Source organism: Atta cephalotes, assembly GCF_000143395.1.
Source record: "Atta cephalotes unplaced genomic scaffold scaffold00016, whole genome shotgun sequence".
In the NCBI taxonomy this organism is placed as follows: domain Eukaryota; kingdom Metazoa; phylum Arthropoda; class Insecta; order Hymenoptera; family Formicidae; genus Atta; species Atta cephalotes.
Window position 1 is genome coordinate 2,871,014 of NW_012130080.1, and position 22,522 is coordinate 2,893,535.

Here is a 22,522-nt window from a genome sequence, read left to right on the forward strand (position 1 = left end):
AAATATGCTTCAAATCTATACCTCGTGATGGAAGAATTTTGCATTTGCTGGCTCAAATCGCATAGCTGTACTTATAGTATGAAATACTACATGTAGCAATGTTAGTAATTGGCTCTCGTCCTGCATAGTTCTCTGTATGATATCATTGCAAGGTTCACTCTTCTCTGACCTTTGTGGGCCTAATTGACTCTCAAGAGATACAAGAACTGACATCACGTAAACGAAGCCCCCAACTTTTCGGAAAACTGTTCTAGTCCTATGAGACTCGCGCAAACAGGCTAACAGAGACTGAAAAATAATCATATTATTAATAATTTTATGAATGAAATGAGAACGATGAGATTAACATTAATATTAAACTCACCTTTAATATATGCGTCTTTAAAATCAAGGCATTAGGAGGCGCTGAATGCATAACTCCTAACAATGTTGCCATGTCATCGTCACCACCTGCACTGAGTATCAATTCTCTCACGATACCAAGTGCTTGATACCGACAATCTACATAGGGTACTAGATTATGAGCGCAACGCGCGCCTCCGCATTCTCTAAAGACATTCGCATTTTGAACATTACTCGCTAATAATGTTGTTAAAGCCTCCATTACTAAGGCACCCAACCGTTCATCCTCGGGGCATATCGTGTATTCTGATCATGTTAATGTTAAATCATGTTAAATTATCACAAATCATGTTAAATTATCAGAATTATCACTTCGCAAACTTATGTATGATCATATCTTTACCTAATCCTTGATCAATCGCAGCTTGCTTATCCTTAAGTAATGTTGCATACCGATGAAGACAAGTCACAAAAACTTCTAACATACCAACTTCTCTATAAACATCTTTAAATATAGTGTTGTGTCTGAAACGAGCAATTTTATTTGAAATATCGATAGAAACATCGCATATTATTTTAATATTTTTCAATAAAGTTTCCCAAGTTAAGTCTTTAATACATTATTTCTGTTATTTTGATATATTTCAATAAAGCTTTTCAAGCTACATCTTTAACAAATTACCTAAGTATATTGAGGAGAGTTTCCATACACATAATACTGCAAGAGACTGAATTATTTGTTTTCAATAAAATGGAGAGAGATATAAGTTCTTTACACGGAACAAAATTAAGTTGGAAAACAATAAATTCCAACAGCTGAAAGAATTTTTCTTGTATCTCCGGATTCTTCAAATGGATTTTCTCTGCAAATTGGGATAGGGTATTCTGTCCCTCGAGAATAAAATAATTTGCATTATCGCTGTGATACACGCTAGATATTGCGTCCAATATAGTGCAACACAGAAGTGGTGAATTAGATTTTACGAATACAGATTGCAATACTTGGAATGCTTGAATATTTCGGACACTTCCTCCTGTAGGAGTAATAAAATTGTATAAAGTATGTTCGCTTCATTTCACAAATATTTTATTTATAAAGTTATACCTCTGTTACTTGGTTGTGGCAAAGTAAACCCAAGCATTTGAAACAAAGATCCCATACTAGCTTGGCTTGGCTTTAATTCTGTGTGGCCGCACATTGTTAAAGATGCTAACATTAGTACCAAATTTCGGATAGCATCTTGTGCTTCCGCTCTACTATCTTGTTCTAATCTTGATGGCGCATGTCTACATAGAAAAATATCTTTTTTATTGTATCAAAGCTACTGAATTTTGTAATTTCGACATTTACTTACTTTAACAGAAATTCAGATAGAAATATATAGCCTTGACAAGCACGAAAATCATCTAACAATGTCTGAGAAACCTCACTGGAATCTTTTAGAAAACAGAACACTGTTACGAACATTTCTACAACTTCTAATGGTGCCAGCTCAGGTACACGTTGCATATTATCGATACAGAGTGCTATGCATCCTTTATCTACAAGATGAATCAATACATAAAATAGATTTGATCTTGAACTAATATAGGTACACAATAGCATGTTAAACTTACTATGAATATAGGCTACTACGTTCTGTGTAAGACCATGTCGAGATAGCGTCATCAAGACTTCGGCGGCACTTTTACGCCACATAATATTGTACTGTGGACACCAACTGGTTATTGCTGAGAACAATAAGGTAAGATCGTCTTTACGAGCGAGTTCTTCTGCAGGATAAGGATGGCTACATAATCTCACCAATAACTGCAAATGAACAAATTAATCTCGCGAATAAATATTAATTTTTCCTGGGAAAATTTCAAATTATTATTTTAAAAAATTATCACCTGAACGAATATTTTTTGTAACAGTATTCTACGCTCTCTAGGAGTAAATTCGCTATTTGCATCTGTAATATCAGCGTCCTCTTCATTCATCTCAGGCAGATCAAAGAACAGGTATAAACATTTCACCAAAGTTGATGGAACCGAGGCAGCAGTCATGGCCTAGAAGGAATTTTATATTGCAGAAAAAAATTTGTCTCCAGAAATGGATAATTAATCAGAGAAATTCAATTCACTTGTATCAAAGACGTATCACCCGCTGCCAACAGATTTAACGCAGATAGCAACATCCAGCCGTTGCTTGACTCCTCGCTATTCTCGATTTCTAGAAACTTCACGATGGCACAGCTTGCAGTCTCAGTGCTCTGATTGCTCGCTCTCCTCCTAATCTCAGATACCATCAGTCTTGATACTTGTTGTGTAAATGCCAAAATGTCCCAGAACTTTTCGTTCATATCTCCTGATGGACTAGAGCCAAATACCTGGTGGAACGAGACGATCTTTTTGTAATTACAATGATAACGATATGAGAATATAAAAACATCCTAAAGTAAAAGATTCGTTCTAGTATCGAAGGGAAAGAAATATCTCGATATACTGCTTTATATAAGAATATGGAATTCGATCATTTGTATTACACTAGTGTATGCTAAAAGTTGCTATGTATGAAATTGATAGAATTAAATGTGAAAACATAATTATTTTAAACAATTATAAATATCAAATAATGATATGAATAAATACAATTTGTTTCCAACTTATTGCACCAGTCCAAAATATTCTTTAAAAAAAAAAGACTTTTGTTATTTAACAGAATATATGTTATTTCTTTGTCGATTATGCCAGTGCTTTAGATACTTTATATAAAGCAATCTTTAATGTACACTAATTCAGTATTTCAATTCGCATGATTGCACTCAACATTAAAGAATTCACTTTTTATTGTATTGTACCTTGCAAAATAACGGCAACATGTTGTATAATTTATCATCACGTTCAGTGTCTGAGAGGGGATGCGGTGGATGGGTATACTCGGAGAATAGTTTCTTGAGATGCATAAGCCCCAAAGCGGTGTGCTGAGGATTCGTACTACCGGCACAATCGTCCAAACCACCGGTACCACTCGAGCCCATACCTCCGACGCTGGTACCCCCTCGTAATTTGCGCATTATGTTCATACTTAAGATTTGCTGAAAGGAAAAGAAGAAAACCTAGAATTCCTCCTTATTTCTATATACTTGTTTTCAATAATTTTGTGTTCCAAAATTCACTGCCAGCCTTGAAAATCTATAGTTCACTCTATGTGCAATAAATTTTGGAACAGAACCAATTATTTCAAAGTACAACAAAGTACACAGCTGTTTTCCAGTTGTGACACAGGAAAGATCTGTTACATAGAAGGATTTTTTCTCGGGACTATCATTCAGACGACATCAAAATTGTCAATCTGCAGAGGTTGAAGTGATAATAAATCGAAATACAAATTTTCATTAACTTATGGCACATTTCCAAAAAAGGATTAAAAAGTACTCTTAAAAAGTTAAGAAGAAAAATATTAAAAAAAAGATCAATACCAACTCGACTTTTTAGTCATAGCTAATCAATAACAATCAATAGAAAAGTGATCGATATGAATGAGCTATTTTAACGAATTGACAAAAATGTCAACGTGCTCAAGAGAAACGACGCAAAATGAAACACACACAGGTGCGCGCGCGCGCGCGCCACACACACACACGCGCACACACACACACACACACACACACACACACACACACACACACACACACACACACACATATACAGGCTTAACGACTTGAGAAACATACGTTGAATCGCAATTTAATAACTCAGGTGATCGCAGATGATCGACAAGGGGCGCACGTAGGAGCGAAAAACGCGTCGTGCAGGAGTAGTGCATGACGGCGTAACCGCGCGGCCGTCAGCGGGCACACTCGTGCGCCCGTTGTGCGGACGTCGCGGTCAACGTTGCGGGCAGCATGGAGCGACTCGACGAAAATGACACAGCTCCACGCGTAACGAACGACAACCTCGGCATCGGCGGGTCCCCGGCGTCAGGTTGAGAGCGTACGACACAACCGATCGGATCGGCGGTCAACGCGCACGGATCAGCGGCATCGCCGTCCGCCGAGCATCCGGCTCAATATTTACGTCCGTCCGTCCGTCCACCCACTCGCTCAACGCTTGCTTGAAACGTCAAACCGACCGAGATGTCACACGCACAGACGCGCACACTAACACGCATGTGAGATGCACGTACATACAACACGCGTACCTGGCGCGCACGTCGTGGCGAAACCGCCCACGAACGTCACTGCGGAACGATTGCGTTGTTGCGCGCGGGGCCGCGTGTTACCTGGGACGCGCCTCTGACCTAGGAGATTCTACATTTTCTATCGGCGAGTCCTGTCGATTCTTAATTCGGCGGGAGACTTTAATATTTCAGTGACAGCAGCCATCTTCGCGTTTGACAGTTCGCTCGGCCAAACGCGATACGTCGATAAGCGACCACGTGATCAGCTAGTCTCCCGCCGAACGAGGCACGGGGGTTTTTAAATGTCGATTTTTAAAAGGATTCTGCCGAATGATGACCAACAGTTTGATTAGCAATTTAAGAATTATTGATTAAAAATAATACATTATTATATATTAAATATTTAAATCGATATCTTTCGTACAATGAAAGTATTAAGATATTTATAGGAATGTTAACAATATTAATGTTATTAACAAATAACATTTTTAAATTGTCTGGTTACATTTTATACAAATGCATATTCGCTTTTTAAAATAAAATATAAGATATCAAATATAAAATGAGAAAAATACTTGAATAATCACATCTTACGTAGAATTTTATTTACATTGTACTTTGCAACGTTTAAGATTATACAGATTATACAGAATGTTTATAATTACAGAGTGCGCGGTAGCTAATTGACAAGCTTCAAAACGCTTGTATAGCATTCAAGATATTCGCTGGAAAAAATCTGAAATCTTCCTTTGGCCACTTTTTTTCGGAAGTGATTTTTGTTTACATGACTCTGGAGCGGAGTCTTTCAAGATCTTGATAAATTCGCTGTCACTTAATTCCGTAGATTTTATCGATAATTCAGGTTTCATCTTCTTCGATGTTCCTTGATTGTCGACGAAACATGAAATAATCGGCTCTTTCGAATTCGAAGAATTTACATTGTTATCTAATTTATTTGATACCTCCTCTTCCATTTGTATATTTTCTCCATCGGCAGTGTTTTCTGCAAAATGATTGTTCTGGAAACTGTCGTTTTTTTTACTATTCGCTTCTCTTGGATTATTCTTAGTTTTCTCATAACATGTATCCTTGATATCGGGCTTAGCATTGTCGTTGCTATCGTCCTCGCAACTTGTCAACCAATTCATTATCTTTTCCTCCTCCGCCATTTCCTTCTCCTTAGCCGTCGAATAAAGATATCGCTTGTTATCGACTTCTTTATTTGATAAAGTTGCGGTTTTGTTTCTTTTAAATAGCGTTTCCTTTAGACTCTTGGTAGAAATCTTCGGTGAAGAATTTTCAGTCTTTGTCAGGAAATATTTGCTTAATGGTTTCATCCTACTTTTGTTGTACAAGAAACAATAAAAATCCGAATGAGTGTTTGACACTGATTCTTGACGATACTCCGACAGCATTGAATAAAGTCGCACTAGAAGTTAAAAAAAATTAATCTAATAAACGTAAATACGTAAATAATTATAAAGATTATAGTAGTAGGAATTCTTTTAAATGTGGATACCTATATCAATATCGTGATGAACCAAATGTGCGTACATCGCTGCCACATCGTCCCGCAACTTCGTGTCTCCGAAAGTAAAATAGACCATCGATCGACCTGCAACTGCAGCAGCCATCAATTGTATCAAAACTTTCAATTTCGGATTTCCGCGGAACGCGCCGCATCCCCAGTTTCCCGTTGCGATAGCGGGCAGATTGTTCTTATAGATATCAGATCCGACAAATCCTACATAAGCCTACAAAAAATTAACTAGCATTAAAATTAGAGACAATAGCATTATATTAGTATAATACTGAAAAATAAACAGCAATTTTTTACAATCAGCAATTAATAGTTTTTGAGTTTTGAGAAGAATATTATCGAACAATGAAATGATTAAAGTAATATTTTTTTAAATATGTAACAATCTATATAAAAATTATAATTTATCTAAAATTGATAAAAATATTTATACAAACGAGATTGCTTCACATTTCTGATAATTTAGGAACTTGAAGGATAAATTTAATGAATTTTTATACAGATTTATTTTAGTTAAGATGATATTTATATCAAGATTACAAACTTTGTTGAGTTCACGTTTTATGTTGTCCATATTGAACTGCAAAGAGGATTGCTTGAAGTAAAGGGCATCAATAGCAACGATTGACGTCATACGTCTACCACTAATATCTCTCGGTGTCTCGTCAACAAAATCTCCTTTCCATTTGAAAGTGTTGCTATACCCTTCATATTTACTGTACCGCTCGATACCGCTGACGATAAGTGCTTCCGTATCATCTAATTCCTCCGTAACCAACATAGTGACCATAAGTTCTGGACATATAACGAATCGTATTTCTTCCTGCACGCAGCCTAAGCCTAGCACACCTCCACCCACATATCTATTTACGAAATACATACGAAAAAGAAAATTAGTAAATAATGAAAAATATCTATAATAATGTCTAGAATCTCTTTATTTTTCTCTTTTTTTAACATTATTTATTTTGCCTCATAATTCTTCACTAAAATTTCAAACAATACAAGTTGTCAATAAATTTTTCAGGCATAATTCATTCTAACTAGAATTATATAATAGAGACTCACTTATTTGCAAAGTCCACTTGAAGCAACCCAGCTCCTTCACTTTCAATGGTTCCTTTACTCGTTATGTGTAACGGTGGTAATTTTTGTTCTTGCAAATTCCATCTTGGACAGTTTTCCAACGGAATGTAACGTCGTTCAATTGTTATTATACCTTCAGGTGCTGCTCTATGTAAAAATTATAATGTGATTCGAGTTCTACATTACATCCGTTTATCGATAAATTATCAGTAAATTGCATAAATATTTATATAAAAGAATTCATAATTATGATATGCTCACCTTTAGTTGTGACTCTTCTGAAATAATGGAGAAGACATTTAATCTTTTCCATCACCGACTCGCATCGATTCGCACTTTGTTTTTCATTATAGGCGGCGAACAATCTAAAATATGCAATTAGAAGAATAATAATAATAAATAAATAATAAATAAATATATATTTTATCCAATAATTTTAAATAAATAATTTAAATAATTTGTACCTATTAAAATTACCTATTAAAATTAATATAAGGATACGTTGCGTATTCCGATTGCGGATTATTGGAATTGCGTCTAGGAAATGTACAAAAAAATGCATTTGCCAGTAGCGAAGCTACTTGTAATTGACTTAAACTGATGGAATCATTGCTATGTCGTTTCAACAGAGGCACCGCACCGGTTAACAGCACAGGAAGCTGCAAAGCCAGTTGGACTATTTTTGGCATCAGTACTTCAAAGAACATTGTTGTCTCTTCCGAGTCTATGACCTGCGTCAAAAATTCTCTTGTTAATCAAAATTTTTAAAGAGCACAACCCAAGTGTGATGTACCGTAGGTAATACCTCTGAGAAAAAGTGATGGAGCGCCGCAAAATTCCAGCGCTGTGCATATATTTGATTGTATGAAAGTATAGCCTCTTCTAACTGTTGGCTAGAAAGAATGCTCCTCAGCAAAGCTTCCTGGATCATCTCCCATCTATTTCGACAACAACGACTTCCACTTTTCTAAAATATAAAGTTTAATTAATGTCAATAATTATTTTATACTCTCTATGCGAAATATCCAATACTAAAAAAGTAATCTTAATACATAATTAATATCCATTTTCTTTATAGACAATCCTGCATCTTGCAATCTTTATTTTGATGATAAATTCTTCAAGCAATTTGAAATTATATACATATATATAATATTAAAAATTTGAAATGGTAATTGTTCTCAATATTTTCTAAGAAAGTATGGGTAAATTTTCGAATTCAAAGAATCTGTCATCTCAAGATTGCAAATGTTGGACATTCTGTTTATTTGACAATATATACCTGCTCTATTGGATACAAACTATGCGCAGAATGTGGCATTCGTACATAACCCTGGCTCCATTTGTCTATTTGATGCGTTGGATACGGCTTTGGTGCTCCATGTGAACGCAATGGTAACTAAATCAGAAAAAGTATGTGCAAATATAGATATCTAACAAGTATGCACAGCAAGACTTATCTATAAAATTGATAACTTAGATATATTATCAAAATAATCCTTTATAATTAAATTAAATAAAAAATCCTTTATATTTAAATGATCAAGAGACGAGCAAATTACAATACAAATTAAAATAATTAAAATACATTTAATAATTTAATGAAATGACATACATAATACATTTCGGCTCGCAGAGTATTAATCACAATTTAAAAGAAACAAATAATTAATAAAATAACAAGATTTTACATATTAAATAAATTTTAAATATAAGGCAATAAAAGGCCACTCAATAACTAAACAAATAAATTTTTATTTAATTCTAATATGATAATTGTGAATATGTAATTACCCATAATTATTTTAACATTTAATTTGCTCTCTTAGTAGTTTAAATTAAGTTAATGCTTTGCAAATTAATTTCATTTTTGTTTAACTGTGATATATTATTTATTTTTATTAGCCTTCAAAAATTTAATAATATATTATTGTTCTATTCATGTTAAATCATACCATGAACAATACTGTATGATGAGGAGCGATGACGATCGGCGGATGTTCTCGATAATCGTAAACACCAAGACCTTTGCGTATCTCGTCCATACTCACGCCCTTCCACTCAGGTACATCGTCGGAAGGTTCAGGCTCGTTAACACCAATCGACATGGAACTTGCTGAAGCCAAACGTTTGAGAATTAATTAAAAGAGACGCAAAAACGTAATGCACAGAACGTGTGAATAGGCAGATTCTTACAGTCCGAATTAGCTACATTATTCGTACTTTGCGACGATTCCACATCTGAGAACAGGTCCACAGAATGTTCCTCTTCGAGTATTATCTCCGATTCTGCTGACATTCTACCCTCCAGAAGTGTCTAAAAACCATATATACATACAAGTCACACACAGTAGCAGGGATGAACAAAATGTGATTACGTTATCTATTTGCGAGAAGATTAAAGAAAGGTACGATAAAATGTTAAAATGATGCATTTGCAATAAAAGATAACCAAAGCGATTGGCCGTAGACCTACGAGAAATTTAATTGTCGGCAAAATCCAACGGCGTTTGTCAAAGTGTCAACCTTCATGCGAATTCGTATAATATTGTGACATGACTAAAGCCAAATTCAGGTTGCGTACGTTCTACGTTCAAATATATACATAACTGTCACAATGCACGCGCGAAACGTACGAACAGTACGAACCAACTGCTCAAGAACTGAAGTGCCTGAGTGGTTGTAGTTCAGTCGTTATGGCAGTTGTGTACTTAAAGTCTAAAATTTCTGTATGATTGCATTTCTGCTGAGAGGTAAAATTAATTTCGTACTATCATAAAATGTGTGTGTGTGTGTGTGTGTGTGTGTATTTATAATTTATATCATATTTATATATTTAAAAAATTAAAAATTATATTAAATGTATGTATTGTAATATAATTTATAATTTAATATAATTTATAATTTTATAGAACATTAATAATATATTTATAATATATTTTTATATTATAATTTTCTATATATTTTATATTAATATAATTATATTTTGGCAATATATATTTTTGTAATTATAGATATTAAATATTTATCTATTATTATACTGTTACTTCATTAGGAAGGGAAAATACTTTTTATTAGGCCATTGAATATTACAAATTATCGTTGACTTTCTTTCATCTTTATATTCTTTATTAGTTTCCACTTCAGTCACATTTATTCTAATATCTAAATTCTATCTTATCGTAAATATCATTCTTTCAAAATATGATATAATTGCTGCATTTATACATTCTCATATTCTATCATTTTTTTTATATATATTTCTATGAACGCATGATTTTTCCTTAACTAAATTTACATCGATAATATATTATATAATATAAATATTAGTTTATACTAATTTGATCTATAGCTTATTATAATTATTTTGCACTTGATGTGTCATCTAGGATGAGATTGTACATAATTTTTAAAAATCAGTAAAAACGTATTTATACGTAGACATAATATTTCCGCGCAATACACTCATATAATAACAATTAAATATTTAACAGTTTCGAGACTGGATACTTTTTATAAACTATTTTGTTTTCTCTTCGTTATTGAGGTATTAGATTACGTAGATAGCTCAGTATTTCTTCTGTATCTTTCATCAGAATTGCTTGTCTGGGATATTTGAAACAATTCCCAGATAACAATAGATTCCTAAAAAAACGTTTATATTACGATATTGTAGATAAAAACAATATAGCTATAAGCAATATAGCTATACGAAAACAAATAATATTATATTAACAATAAGTATCAATAAGTTTTTTAATTCATCTATTAATCAATCGCATTTATGAAGCAAAATTATATCTGCGCATAATGTGATTAATCAATCAATGAATTAAAAAACTCGCCTAATGTATGATGAAAATATAAACAATATTATGCAGCAAAATATTTATTTACCTTAAGTTTTTCAAATTTCCAAGTTCAGGAGGTACGTGAGCGATATTGTTATTTGTCAGATTTAAAACTGCTAGACTTTTTAATTTTTCCAACAGCGATACATCTATTTTCGCGATTTGATTGTCATTGGCATTCAAACTTTCCAATGCTTCAACATCATAAATAGTTTCTGGTAACTCAGTAAACCTACAGAATAATATTCAACGCATAAACTTATATTTCTACGTCAAAAAGGAATGTTGAAAACATTCCTTGCACAAATCATATCCTGCACAAATCAAAATTAATACCTATTGAATGAGATATCAATATCTCGCAAGTATTTCAAGCAACCGATGTTTGATGGTAGAGACTGCAAGTGATTTTTACTTATGTCTAAAATTTGCAAACACTTGTACTTTTCACCAATCCATTCTGGCAAGCTTGCTAAATGATTTGAAATCAACTTTAAGTCTGTCACCGTAACGATTACTGACATTTTATTAGGCAATTCTGATAGCTTATTTCTACTTAAGTCGATAGTTGTGACAGAGGCTTCCGCTGCATCTTCCAAGATTTCTTCGGATATTTCCGAAAGATTTTGCCCAGCTAAGCTGAACAATCTTGTGTTCTTCATCGTATATCTGTATTATTATAAATTATATACTTAATTTTATACATAAAATATTTTTTCAAAAATTTTTTTAATATGATGACACACATCTTGTTGATCATATTATTAAGATATGTTATTAAGATAAATTAATCTTTACATACTTATCAGGATGAATACTATTACTAGCACTAGGTTGTAGTAATTCTCTGGTGTTCATACTTGTATTAACATCTACAGTTTGACGAATATGTGTTAAAATGCGAGGTGTACCGCATCGTATTATATCTCCTCTTACATTTTTTATATTATTTCCCTCGATTGCAAATTGCTTTAAATTGGGTAATATGCCGATGCAATAAGGTATTCTGTAAAAAAGATCCATTTTAATGAACACTCTAAATATATAAAATCATAGTATTAAGAGAAAGAAAAGTTATGTGACATACAAAGATATATTATTATGTGACAAGTCAAAAACTTCCAAATTTATTAATTTAATTATTTCTTCAGGTATTACTTCAATTATATTATTTTGCATTGTGAGCTGTTTTAGATGCCCTACCGCCTCTAAGCGTTGCGGATCAATTTCCTACGAGAGAATATTATTGCTTTAATAAACTGCGTTTATAATAGCAAGCTGAATTTTAGTCTTGATTGGCTTAAGCATAAATATATACATTAACACATACAGGAATGTTATTGTTATCCAAATGCAATACTGTTAAAGCTGAACAACCTGATATGTCTGGAAATTCCTGCAAATTATTCGACTGGAACATAATTCTTTCTACTTTCCGTAATTCACCTAATGGTGGTATCGTCTCCAATTGATTAAAGCTGATATCTAACGTTTTTAATGCTATCAGAAAAATACAATAATCATTTTATCGAATAATGAATATTGCAAAATATAGATCATTTTTGTATCAATTATTAATGCGTTTGTGTATAAGAAAAACTCACATCGCATATTTGTTACATCAGGTGGTAACTCTTTTATCATATTCTGACATAAATTCAATGTCTTTAATCGCACCAAATATCCCATTCCGATCGGTAATTCTCTTAAATTATTATACGATAAATCCTAAGATGTATATACAATTATTTCATTTAAAAAATTGGCTTTACATAATCACGTATAATGATGTGTTTTTTACCATATGAGTTAACATGATTAAATCTCCAATCTCAGCTTCGAGTATACTTATTTGATTACTTCTTAGATACAATTCGCATAATTCCTCCAACATATAAAATTCATGAGGTAAATTTTTTAGTCTATTGTCTGACAGATTTATTATTTTTAATTTGCGCAGAGAACCGATTTCAGGTGGGAGTTCTTCCAACAAATTGCTATGTAACTAGAAACAGTATTAAAATATTTAAGACCATACATACATATATAATACATATATAAAAATATTGAAAACATACACTTTTATGATTGAAACAAGAAATAATTTATACATACGTTTAAAGTATTCAGTTCTGTTAGAAATTCTATTTTATTATCGATTGCAGTTAAACTATTGCAGCTCATATCTAACATCTTCAGTGGCTCTTGTTCCCACCATCGCTCCTCTAAAGATTCATAATCAAGTTCGAAATGTAAATCACGTAATTCCTCTTCTGTTAATTCATTTATATTCCATATTTTGTCAGGTACTGTAAAGCGTATTAATTCCTATGTTCAGGATTCTACCCTTTTTGCACTATGCACAGCTACTATGCCATTAAATTCAATGAAGGCATTATTATATAAAATTTACTTACCTGATATGGCGAATAAACTAACAATAAGTTACATTGGATACACCTAAGATCATTTCTAATATTATACGTTTTTTTAGCAAAGCATGCAAAGCAATTTAAAATAATGATAATGAATCATATTTATACGACATCAAGTATGTTTCATTTATAATTATAAGCATAAATTGTTTTCAAATGTATCTTGAAACAACATTGGTGACACGATATTAAATGAAATAAATATTAAACTTAAACTTAAATAAAAAATAAATATTAAACGTAATATTTTGCTGAGGAAATTTAAAATTTAAAATTTTGTCATATTTATGACTGTATTTATATATATTGTAATATATATAATATGTACATATAAATTAAAAATACACATAAAAAAATAAACACAATTGTACAAAACCAGATTTATTTTATTTTCACACTGCTGGACTTACAGCTGGACCTACAGCTTATCTGTAGAATATAAATTTATCAGAAAAATGCCAATTTATTACATCAATTTTGTATCTTGTCTAAACTAGTAATGATATATTAAAATATGAGTTTTGATACATATTTATACATTCTAAAAAAACTTGATATGATGACGAATAACATTGCACATCTTTCTTTGTATTCTCATTCACAATGCTTACATGTATCTTTATAAAGATTCAAGAAATTTTAATCAGGAAGGAGATGATTTCTCATGTGAAATAAAAAAAAAATAAATAATTTTTTTTCTCTAAACAACTTTCAAACGATATTTCAATTAATAAAATAAATACATTATTGAAACTTATTGAATTATTTTACATTACACTAGATTAATGTAGAAACAGATAGTAGTAAACAATCAGATAAACCAAACACATTAGCCACTTGACAGTGACTAATCAAGTATATATACATATATGTACTTAATGAATATTCAAATTCAATTTTCTCAAAAACAGAATTTCATGTAAAAAATTATTATTCTATATTTTTAACTTATTTCAACAAGAGAAATCATCGCTTTCCCAATTACAAGATTTCCAAAACACCTTGTATATATGAGAGTGTCTATTTGTTGTACATATATGATAAGATTCCATTAGTTGTGTAAGTTTCTGGAAGCTTCAATTTTTTGAAAAAACTTTAAAAACATATTCTTTGATATTTTATATATTACAAAGAGCTTTTACATGATACAATGATGAATAAGAAAACAACTATGCACTTCTCGCTTTTCATTGCACTCTCACAATGCATATGTGCATCATATTGAATACAAATAAATCTAATAATAAAAACTTATTGAATACTTATTGCAACATCCAAGCAATAATTGACAGACAACAAAGATATAAAAAAAATCTGTGTATTGTATTTGAGACTTGTGTGTGATTGATGAATTAAAATACTTTTCAGCAAGAGATGCAGATGACATTTCATCTTTATTTATTATTGAGATTCTGTACTCACAGAACAAAACATGTGACATTAATATATTATTTTCTTATTTCTTATTCAATAACTCAATAATGTAACTCTTATGCGAACATCTGTTATATTACATTTATATTATTGCAAAATTATAATATATTGATGTAATATTATTCTTAGTTTATATTCTGTAAACACTCCTAATCGGCAACAAACGTTGGTCAATATATTTCCAAATTTAATCCAGAAAAACTTTTCTTTTTTCTCCAATATGGAGAAAAAAGGAAGAAAGATGAGTCAAACAAGAAATTTAAAAAGAACAAGCTTAATGAACATGTTGTCAATAATTTATTATTATTGATTCACTGTATTACTTTGTATCATCTGCATTTTGCTGAAAAATACCCATATAAACATGGTTTTAACATGACTGTACGTGAATATATACTATCATCGCAATCATGCATGTCCGTCCAATTATGAATATAAGCTTTCGTATGATCTAAACGAAAACTGGAGCATGCTCGAAATAACTGTGCGACGTGTATGAACGTAAACGTAGAGCGAATTCGATAGTATCGTTGATCGTTCCATCGTTCAGTTTACAATTTTAATATGCACAGGCGGTGCTCGTAAATATAATATACCCGTGGACAGTCCCTTCGACGAGAGATTTAACTGGCCCGTCTTTCTTGCTCCTATAATGATGCTCCTCGATAATTCATTGTTGTCCTCGTTCTTGGTCCGTCGCTTAAATATCGCCAAGTGATTGGCTTTTTTTCGAACGTCGCTCATCGTGGAATGAAATACCCATCGATGCGTATCTCCACTTAAAATACGATCCCCTTTTTATGCGAAAAAAAAGCACCCAGAAAAATGATTACTGTGTGTATGATTTCTTACGTAAACACAGGTGGGCGACAGGCCGCTTTGTGTAACTGTACTGTGCTGTTGTACTTCCTGCACTTAAAATGAAACAGATATAATTAGACGTTGAAGAGAAAGAAAGAGATATAGAACGTTTTTCATTCAGAAACATAAATCTCATTTTATTTTTCTTGATATTCAATGAATAACAAAGACAGAATGACGCTTGTGTCATCTGTCAAATGGAAAACACTCAAAAATTAGATATAAATTAAATATCATTAAATATAGGGAAAAAAGAGTAAAGATGAAAAATTCAGTCTAAAAAACGAACTAAGCGTGGAAAAAAGAAAGAATAAATAAAACAAAATATATTTGCTTTACGCGACATTATCAACCGAGCACATTATCGACCGAGTGATAACTAAGCACGTAGTTCCGTGACGGTGATAGTGAACGTAGATGGCGCATTCGTGGTGAAAACAGTTTCTACACGCTTCTTGCACTGGAATGGCCCCATGCGTAGCGGCCTTTCACGCTTGCTGGACACGGACTGCCAAAGTACCAACTAAAGTAGAGTCGGTGTCGCTTTCCTGCCGAATTCACCGCTACCGATTGGGGACACAGAGAGCGAGGAATACGCTCACGAGTCCCAGGTATAGTACACTCGCAGGAAACGACAAATTTTCCCGGCCGATCGGTTGGCAAGATTTGTACGCGTACATACGTGCAGTGCTTTGGTGTTACGGTCGGCGGTTCCGCTGACGGCGTCCGTTTCACGGAAAGAAGGGAAGCCACGTCGGCGGAGTCCACGGTGAACGACTGCGAGAGAGTATTAAGAGATCTGCGGTGATAAGGACGGTGCGCGGGGATTCCTCGCCCGCGTCCCGGTGGACAACCCGCCTCCTCCCCTCCTCCCCCCCCTTCTCCTGTCCCGACTCTCTCTACTTGGACCGTATTCGCGGCCACCTCAATCTCTCTCTCAGCGATCTCCGCGGTGACACGCAAGTCTCTGCTTTCCCTCCTCCTTCGCGAGGGGGCAACTTGGCGGCCGCGTCCGCATCCGCGACCCACGCCCGGCCTCCGCGCCCGGCGGTCTTCGCACCCGGTCACAGCACAAACACAGAGATTGTGGAGTCCAGGAAGTTAAGGGGACGGCACGAGAGGGAGGACGCGCCGTCCATCACCATGAAGCTCGTCGACCACGTGGTGAGGAGCTTCAAGGTGGCCAAGGTATTCCGCGAGAACACAGATCGGATAAACAGTATCGATTTCTCGCCGAATGGCGACACTCTGATCTCCTGCTCGGAGGATGACCAGATCGTCATATATGACTGCGAGAAGGGTACCCAGGTACGGACAGTCAACTCCAAGAAATACGGCGTCGACTTGATACACTTCACCCACGCAAAAAACACCGCGATACACAGCAGTACCAAGGTCGACGACACGATCCGTTATCTCAGTTTACATGACAACAAGTATATACGTTACTTTCCTGGTCACTCGAAAAAGGTAGTGTCACTATGTATCAGTCCTATCGAGGATACTTTCCTCTCTGGTTCCTTAGACAAATCCCTGAGACTGTGGGACTTACGCTCACCAAATTGTCACGGAGTGATGAATGTCTCAGGACGGCCAGTAGCAGCATATGATCCCGAAGGTCTTATCTTTGCAGCTGGAGTCAATTCAGAAAGTATCAAGCTGTATGATCTACGTAGCTTTGATAAAGGTCCATTTGTTACCTTCAAGCTGTCGCAAGAAAAAGAGTGTGATTGGACTGGATTGAAGTTCAGCAGAGACGGCAAGACCATCTTGATCTCTACTAACGGTAGTACGATTCGTTTAATTGACGCTTTTCATGGTACACCCTTACAGACTTTTGCTGGACATCTCAACAACAAGGGAATTGCCATTGAGGCCAGTTTTAGTCCGGATTCCCAATTTGTGTTCAGTGGCTCCACAGATGGTAGGGTTCATGTGTGGAACGCGGAGACCGGTTACAAAGTTTGCGTGTTGAATGGTGATCATCCAGCACCGGTGCAGTGTATCCAGTTCAATCCCAAGTACATGATGTTAGCGTCTGCATGCACCAACATGGCTTTCTGGCTACCTACCATCGATGAAAATGCATAAGACTAATTTACAAGAAATGCAGAGCGAGATGCCAGAATCTATACTTCATGAAGGAGAAGTAAAGAGAGAAGGAAGAGAAAACGGAAGAGAGGCAGTCAGTTGAGAATAATAATCAGAGGATGTTTATAACTTGTTTGAGTGAATTCATTTACAACAAAACAAAATTGCATTTACATTATGCGTACAAAACTGGAATAGCTGTTGTACGGCATACCAGTTCTGAAACGTATCCGAGGGAGCAAGCAAGACGTCACGAGAGAAATCGACAGCTGGACCATCGCTTATACATTCGTGTTTCGAAAAGGTCCACGTGGAATACAACTTTCCATCATCGTTGTTATTGGCGTTATTGTCTTCATTATATCAATATACGAAGATCCATGTTTTGTTTTCAAGACATTTCGAATGTCTTGTATAAGTAGCCTCTTCCTACGTATCTGTGTGTCATCGGTTAATGATACGTGAAATGAATGTTACATGTCGGAAGAGGTCAGCATCTTTGGATTTCGTCCGTTCCTGGGCAGTCGACCGTTTTGCCCGATTGTGTTCGAGAAAATTATTGTAGAATTTCGTCGCGCTAGTTGTTGCGAAAATACACCTACAATGTAGAACGATGTACTATCTAAAAGCAATTACCGTCTACGAGAATTTTGTACTGTTACTTCGGTGAAGCTAAGCATAGAAAACTGCGAACAGCTAGAGAGACAAGATTCACGTATTCGAGTATAGCGTCCTTAAATACAGCCTGGTTTGATTGAATGCCGTGAGGAAACGTACCGACCGAATTGACCGAAATCGAATCGGTATCATCCGCGATTCGTTTTCGACCCATCGTAAGACGGTGCATGTTTTATTATTTACATGTCTAACGCTTTACATTTTTGATAACAGGTCACGCGCGCGTTGCCTCAGACATTAGGATGTTAATTTAATTTTATTGAACGCGCAAAGCCGCGTTCGAGAGATCTCCGAATAGTCATTCAGATCCCATCAACGTTTCAGCAGGCAGCCCGTTAAGCAAATCATAAATCTGATTGTAATATCAAGGTTAGTCTGATTCGCATGGCCGCATACAGGATAAAGTTCTTAGGCTGATTAAAAATGCAAAAAAATCATTGCGCAAAATGAGGAATTTCTAGTTTCCTTTGTGATATTAATTTTACCTTTGACATTGGTAGTGTTGTGTTTGCAACGTAAGTAATCAGCCCGTAATCTTAAGTTTGTTAATCATCAGCCTTCAATTCTTATCTCGTCCATTTCGTTTTCAACGTACATAGCTCTGGATAATGTGCATTATTTCATGGTTTGATAGAATGAAGACTTAAGATCCAGCGTAGCTGGCATTAGATGCATGATGCATAGGAAATATCTTTTGAAGCTCGTATAAACGCAAAAGATCGTAAAAGAATATTAAATATCGATTACCTTTGTTCTTGTATACGGCCATGCCCGGTTTCTCATACGTATTAGGCAGATCATCGGAAACACCTAATTGCGTTTTGTGTACACGCATACATACACATCGCGAAGGCGAATTAAAAATGAATTAAAAACGCCTGATGGATTCCCGATAATCAAAGACAGTAAGACGCAGAAAACCGACGATGTCGCGCGTGAACAGGTCCCCACCATCGTCATCGCTTTCGTAGCAAATCACAAAGAAAAGTCAGAGACCTTGGACTTGTTTTTTTCAACTGAACTTTTTGTATAATTCATTTTTCTTTTTTTCTTTCCATATTAGAAAAAAAATATGAACGATGCACAAATTAGCTAAAAAAAATAAAATTAAAAAAATAGATTTCTTTTTTGTGTGTTTTAATAAGTCTGTTCGCGTTGCTTGAAATTTTCAAGAATGTTTTAATTCAAAATGAGATAGTTTGAATACATTACCTGATTTATACTTCGGTCTTAATCTAAACCAGTCATATATTTGGGCATTGAAAAGGAAGAAAACGAAGATGTTGAGTGCAAGCAACAACAACGCGAACAGACCTCATCCGTGGAAGGCGTCGATGATGGTGACAACGGTGATCTTCGAAGAAGGTACCAGAAGATACATTAGATATCGGCGCGAAAATAACAGAGCGACTGAATATTTGTTATATACGACAAGAAGTCAGTTTGGTGATAAAGAGATAAGTGAAAGAAAAAGGGAAAAAAAGAGAAAGAAGAAAAGAAAACGCGAATCCTCACGAATAGATAGTCCTCCGCGCGACAAGGTGTTGCGTTACATGTAGTGAAGTAGTATTCATTATGCGTACGTAATTATCACAATAAATCGCGATTTATCGTATTACGATACAATAAGTGGTTCTAATCTACACGCGTGGAACCGGCGGGCCGGATAAAAAATACATTCGACATTCGTAGAAGGCGCACTTCTTTTCTTCTTCTTTTCTTTTAGATGTAATCGTATCTCATGAACTCTTCTAATTCGATAATACTTGACGTTTATGTGCGATACAAGACGATAGCTCATCTCGTTTCTTGGCAAGACTTATGAAAATATGCATAAACATTTTTTGCTCGCCAAGAAACGATTATGAGGAATTTCGCGACATATTCCGTCTCCGCGAAGCGAATAATGCGGCGCGGACGAATAGGTGAGCATCGCAGGTTTTTTTGCTTAAAAAAAAAGACGGAGACAGTAAAACTTCTGTGGTTAAACTTGTACATTTTTGGAACTTCAAGTGAGATAGGTATACATTTGATATTTGGCGAAAGCGAAAAAGAGAGTACAATCTAGTGCAGAAGAATAGAAAGCAGACCTTTAGCTATACTTCGCCGCTAGTAAGACATACGAATGCTACAATCGCACGGAGCCGCGTGATGAATCTTGCGTTGCAACTGTAATCTTATTCTTCTGTTCTCTCGCGTTCTTTCGCTTTTTTTATCTCTCCTGCAAATTTCAATCTCGCTTTCTGTGTTTCTGCGAAAACATTAGTGATCCGAACTCGGCCGTTGCTGGATCTATTCGATCGTCTGCCGCTCCTATCTCCATCGTATGTATATACAGTAGTATCCATTATTTCCTGTAGAATTTTCTAGGCGTCTCCGTTTAACATATATTTCGTGCAAGAATGTGTGGTCAATGATATTTTATTCGATAGCGGATGTGTGCGTGCTTGCGTGTATGTATGTACGAGCGAGAGATTGCTGGTGCGAGTGATTATTACACGTTTGTATCCAATGCGAGTCCGTCTATGTGAGCACGTGATTTGCATGGACGAGAGCTTGCCTCCTGCGCTGTAAAATAGTATTTTTTATAACGGCGACGCGGTGTGCGCGAAAGAATCGTATTGATAGCGTCTTACCTGCGAACTCGCGCGGGATGAGTCTCGCGTGCACTTCCGCGAGGGGGGAAAAAAAACATTAATTGCAGAGAGGAGTACAAAGACCTCGACCCTTCAGCTGCACAGTTTCAATCGACGAGTTCAAGTCCTCCCCCCCCCCCCGCCAGAGATCATTCACGCTGACGAGAACACTGCGCGCGAATGCAGAACCTATTTCTTCTATGAATAAGCATCACCAGATTTCTTTTTAATTTTTTGTAGAATGAGCGCGTACAAGAGAGGCGCTTTAGATTATAAATATTTATTTTATTTTTATAATTTAAAGCGCGCGTTTTTAGCAGCACGAACGCACGAGTTAACGTTACGTTGCACATTGAAACTTTACACTGAAATTGTAATTTGTAATTACACGTCACAGTAGTTATGATATACGCTTAATTGTTATTCATATTATTAATTATTCTTCAAAGAGTGAGACACTACTTATGTAACATTATCTCAGGATTCTGCGTCACTTTATCTCTTCATCTCTTCTTGCGGTTTTTTATTTTTTTTTTATTTTTTTTATTTTATAAATATATCACAGATACTGAGCGGCATAAGGGTTGAAGGTCAATCGAATCGCCTCGAATATTACGAAAACGATCTACGTATTTAGAATTAAATGCAATTTAACACGTACATACTGCCAGCCAACCGAGCGAGTGCCCGACGCCCACGGGCCCGCGCCTTCAATCTCGTTCGACGTCGAGAATTTTGAGAGCCCTTAAAACAGAGCGACTGTACTATTATTACGACTATACTGCTGCTATTATTACTATCCCTACTTTAAGCGTAATAGATTAAATCGCCGGTTCAAAGCCCTACTCGGCGAATCAGTAATCGCGCTCAAGAGCGAAAGAAACGAACGCGCACACAATAGATTGTAATATATAATATCCTGGCAAGTTTATCACATCGACTTATGGACAGAAAGAAGAAAACAGATGTAGAGAGACAATTCTATAGATTGAATTCATCATCTCCCGAACGCTCTTTTACTATTAAAAAATTACGATCAGCTTAAGTACTCATGCCTCGTACAAGATTATCGAGAGAATTACGAAGGAAACTCACGTCGTACATGAAGAATCGTGGAACATCACGTGTACGTGTCCATTCACTGAAATCAACTCTTGTTCTTACAAGATACCGTTACATTGATGACGTTTTTCTATCGAAAAAATTTGCAAGAGTGTGAGACGAGAAAACGAAACACTTCGCAAGATATCTAATGTTGTCTAATGTTGTCGTGCGAGATCCGGCGAATATTAGCGGGCTTAGTAAATCTGTAAATGTGATTACGTTTTCCTCCCCGAACGCTCGTTGGTTCATCTGGTTATTTAACATAGGGATTTAAAGTTTGGATTTAATCTAATTGTAAG

General features: G+C 35.1%; 4 protein-coding genes across 4 annotated transcripts in view; 1 reads left to right on the forward strand and 3 right to left on the reverse strand.

The window, feature by feature from the left end:
• The window catches only part of LOC105618260 (WD repeat and FYVE domain-containing protein 3), a 15,799-nt gene extending 12,389 nt beyond the window's left edge, over positions 1-3,410 (reverse strand). The window contains exons 1-10 of the mRNA XM_012199799.1: positions 3,186-3,410; positions 2,469-2,714; positions 2,236-2,394; positions 1,960-2,152; positions 1,698-1,884; positions 1,448-1,629; positions 1,025-1,376; positions 746-867; positions 365-648; positions 22-288 (exon numbers count right to left, since the gene is read on the reverse strand). Coding sequence (XP_012055189.1) covers positions 22-288; positions 365-648; positions 746-867; positions 1,025-1,376; positions 1,448-1,629; positions 1,698-1,884; positions 1,960-2,152; positions 2,236-2,394; positions 2,469-2,714; positions 3,186-3,410 — 2,217 coding nt within the window. The remainder of the gene's footprint in view (positions 1-21; positions 289-364; positions 649-745; positions 868-1,024; positions 1,377-1,447; positions 1,630-1,697; positions 1,885-1,959; positions 2,153-2,235; positions 2,395-2,468; positions 2,715-3,185) is intronic.
• A 1,810-nt stretch (positions 3,411-5,220) lies between these two features.
• LOC105618261 (poly(ADP-ribose) glycohydrolase-like) lies at positions 5,221-9,432 on the reverse strand. The gene is made up of 10 exons (XM_012199800.1): positions 9,330-9,432; positions 9,089-9,249; positions 8,416-8,532; positions 7,939-8,100; positions 7,611-7,864; positions 7,395-7,498; positions 7,116-7,275; positions 6,592-6,910; positions 6,027-6,261; positions 5,221-5,936 (listed from the first exon to the last, which is right to left on the reverse strand). The coding sequence occupies exons 1-10, from the start codon at positions 9,430-9,432 to the stop codon at positions 5,221-5,223; spliced, it is 2,331 nt and encodes a 776-aa protein (XP_012055190.1).
• Positions 9,433-10,672: 1,240 nt separating this feature from the next.
• LOC105618262 (leucine-rich repeat-containing protein 40-like) lies at positions 10,673-15,597 on the reverse strand. The gene is made up of 10 exons (XM_012199801.1): positions 15,450-15,597; positions 13,100-13,293; positions 12,786-12,989; positions 12,589-12,712; positions 12,315-12,484; positions 12,072-12,214; positions 11,787-11,990; positions 11,321-11,653; positions 11,031-11,216; positions 10,673-10,778 (listed from the first exon to the last, which is right to left on the reverse strand). Exons 1-10 carry the CDS (start codon positions 15,595-15,597, stop codon positions 10,673-10,675), a joined length of 1,812 nt encoding a protein of 603 aa, XP_012055191.1.
• A 1,260-nt stretch (positions 15,598-16,857) lies between these two features.
• On the forward strand, positions 16,858-17,805 carry LOC105618263 (WD repeat-containing protein 82). Its single transcript, XM_012199803.1, has one exon. The coding sequence runs from the start codon at positions 16,858-16,860 to the stop codon at positions 17,803-17,805; it is 948 nt and encodes a 315-aa protein (XP_012055193.1).
• Positions 17,806-22,522: the final 4,717 nt, after the last annotated feature.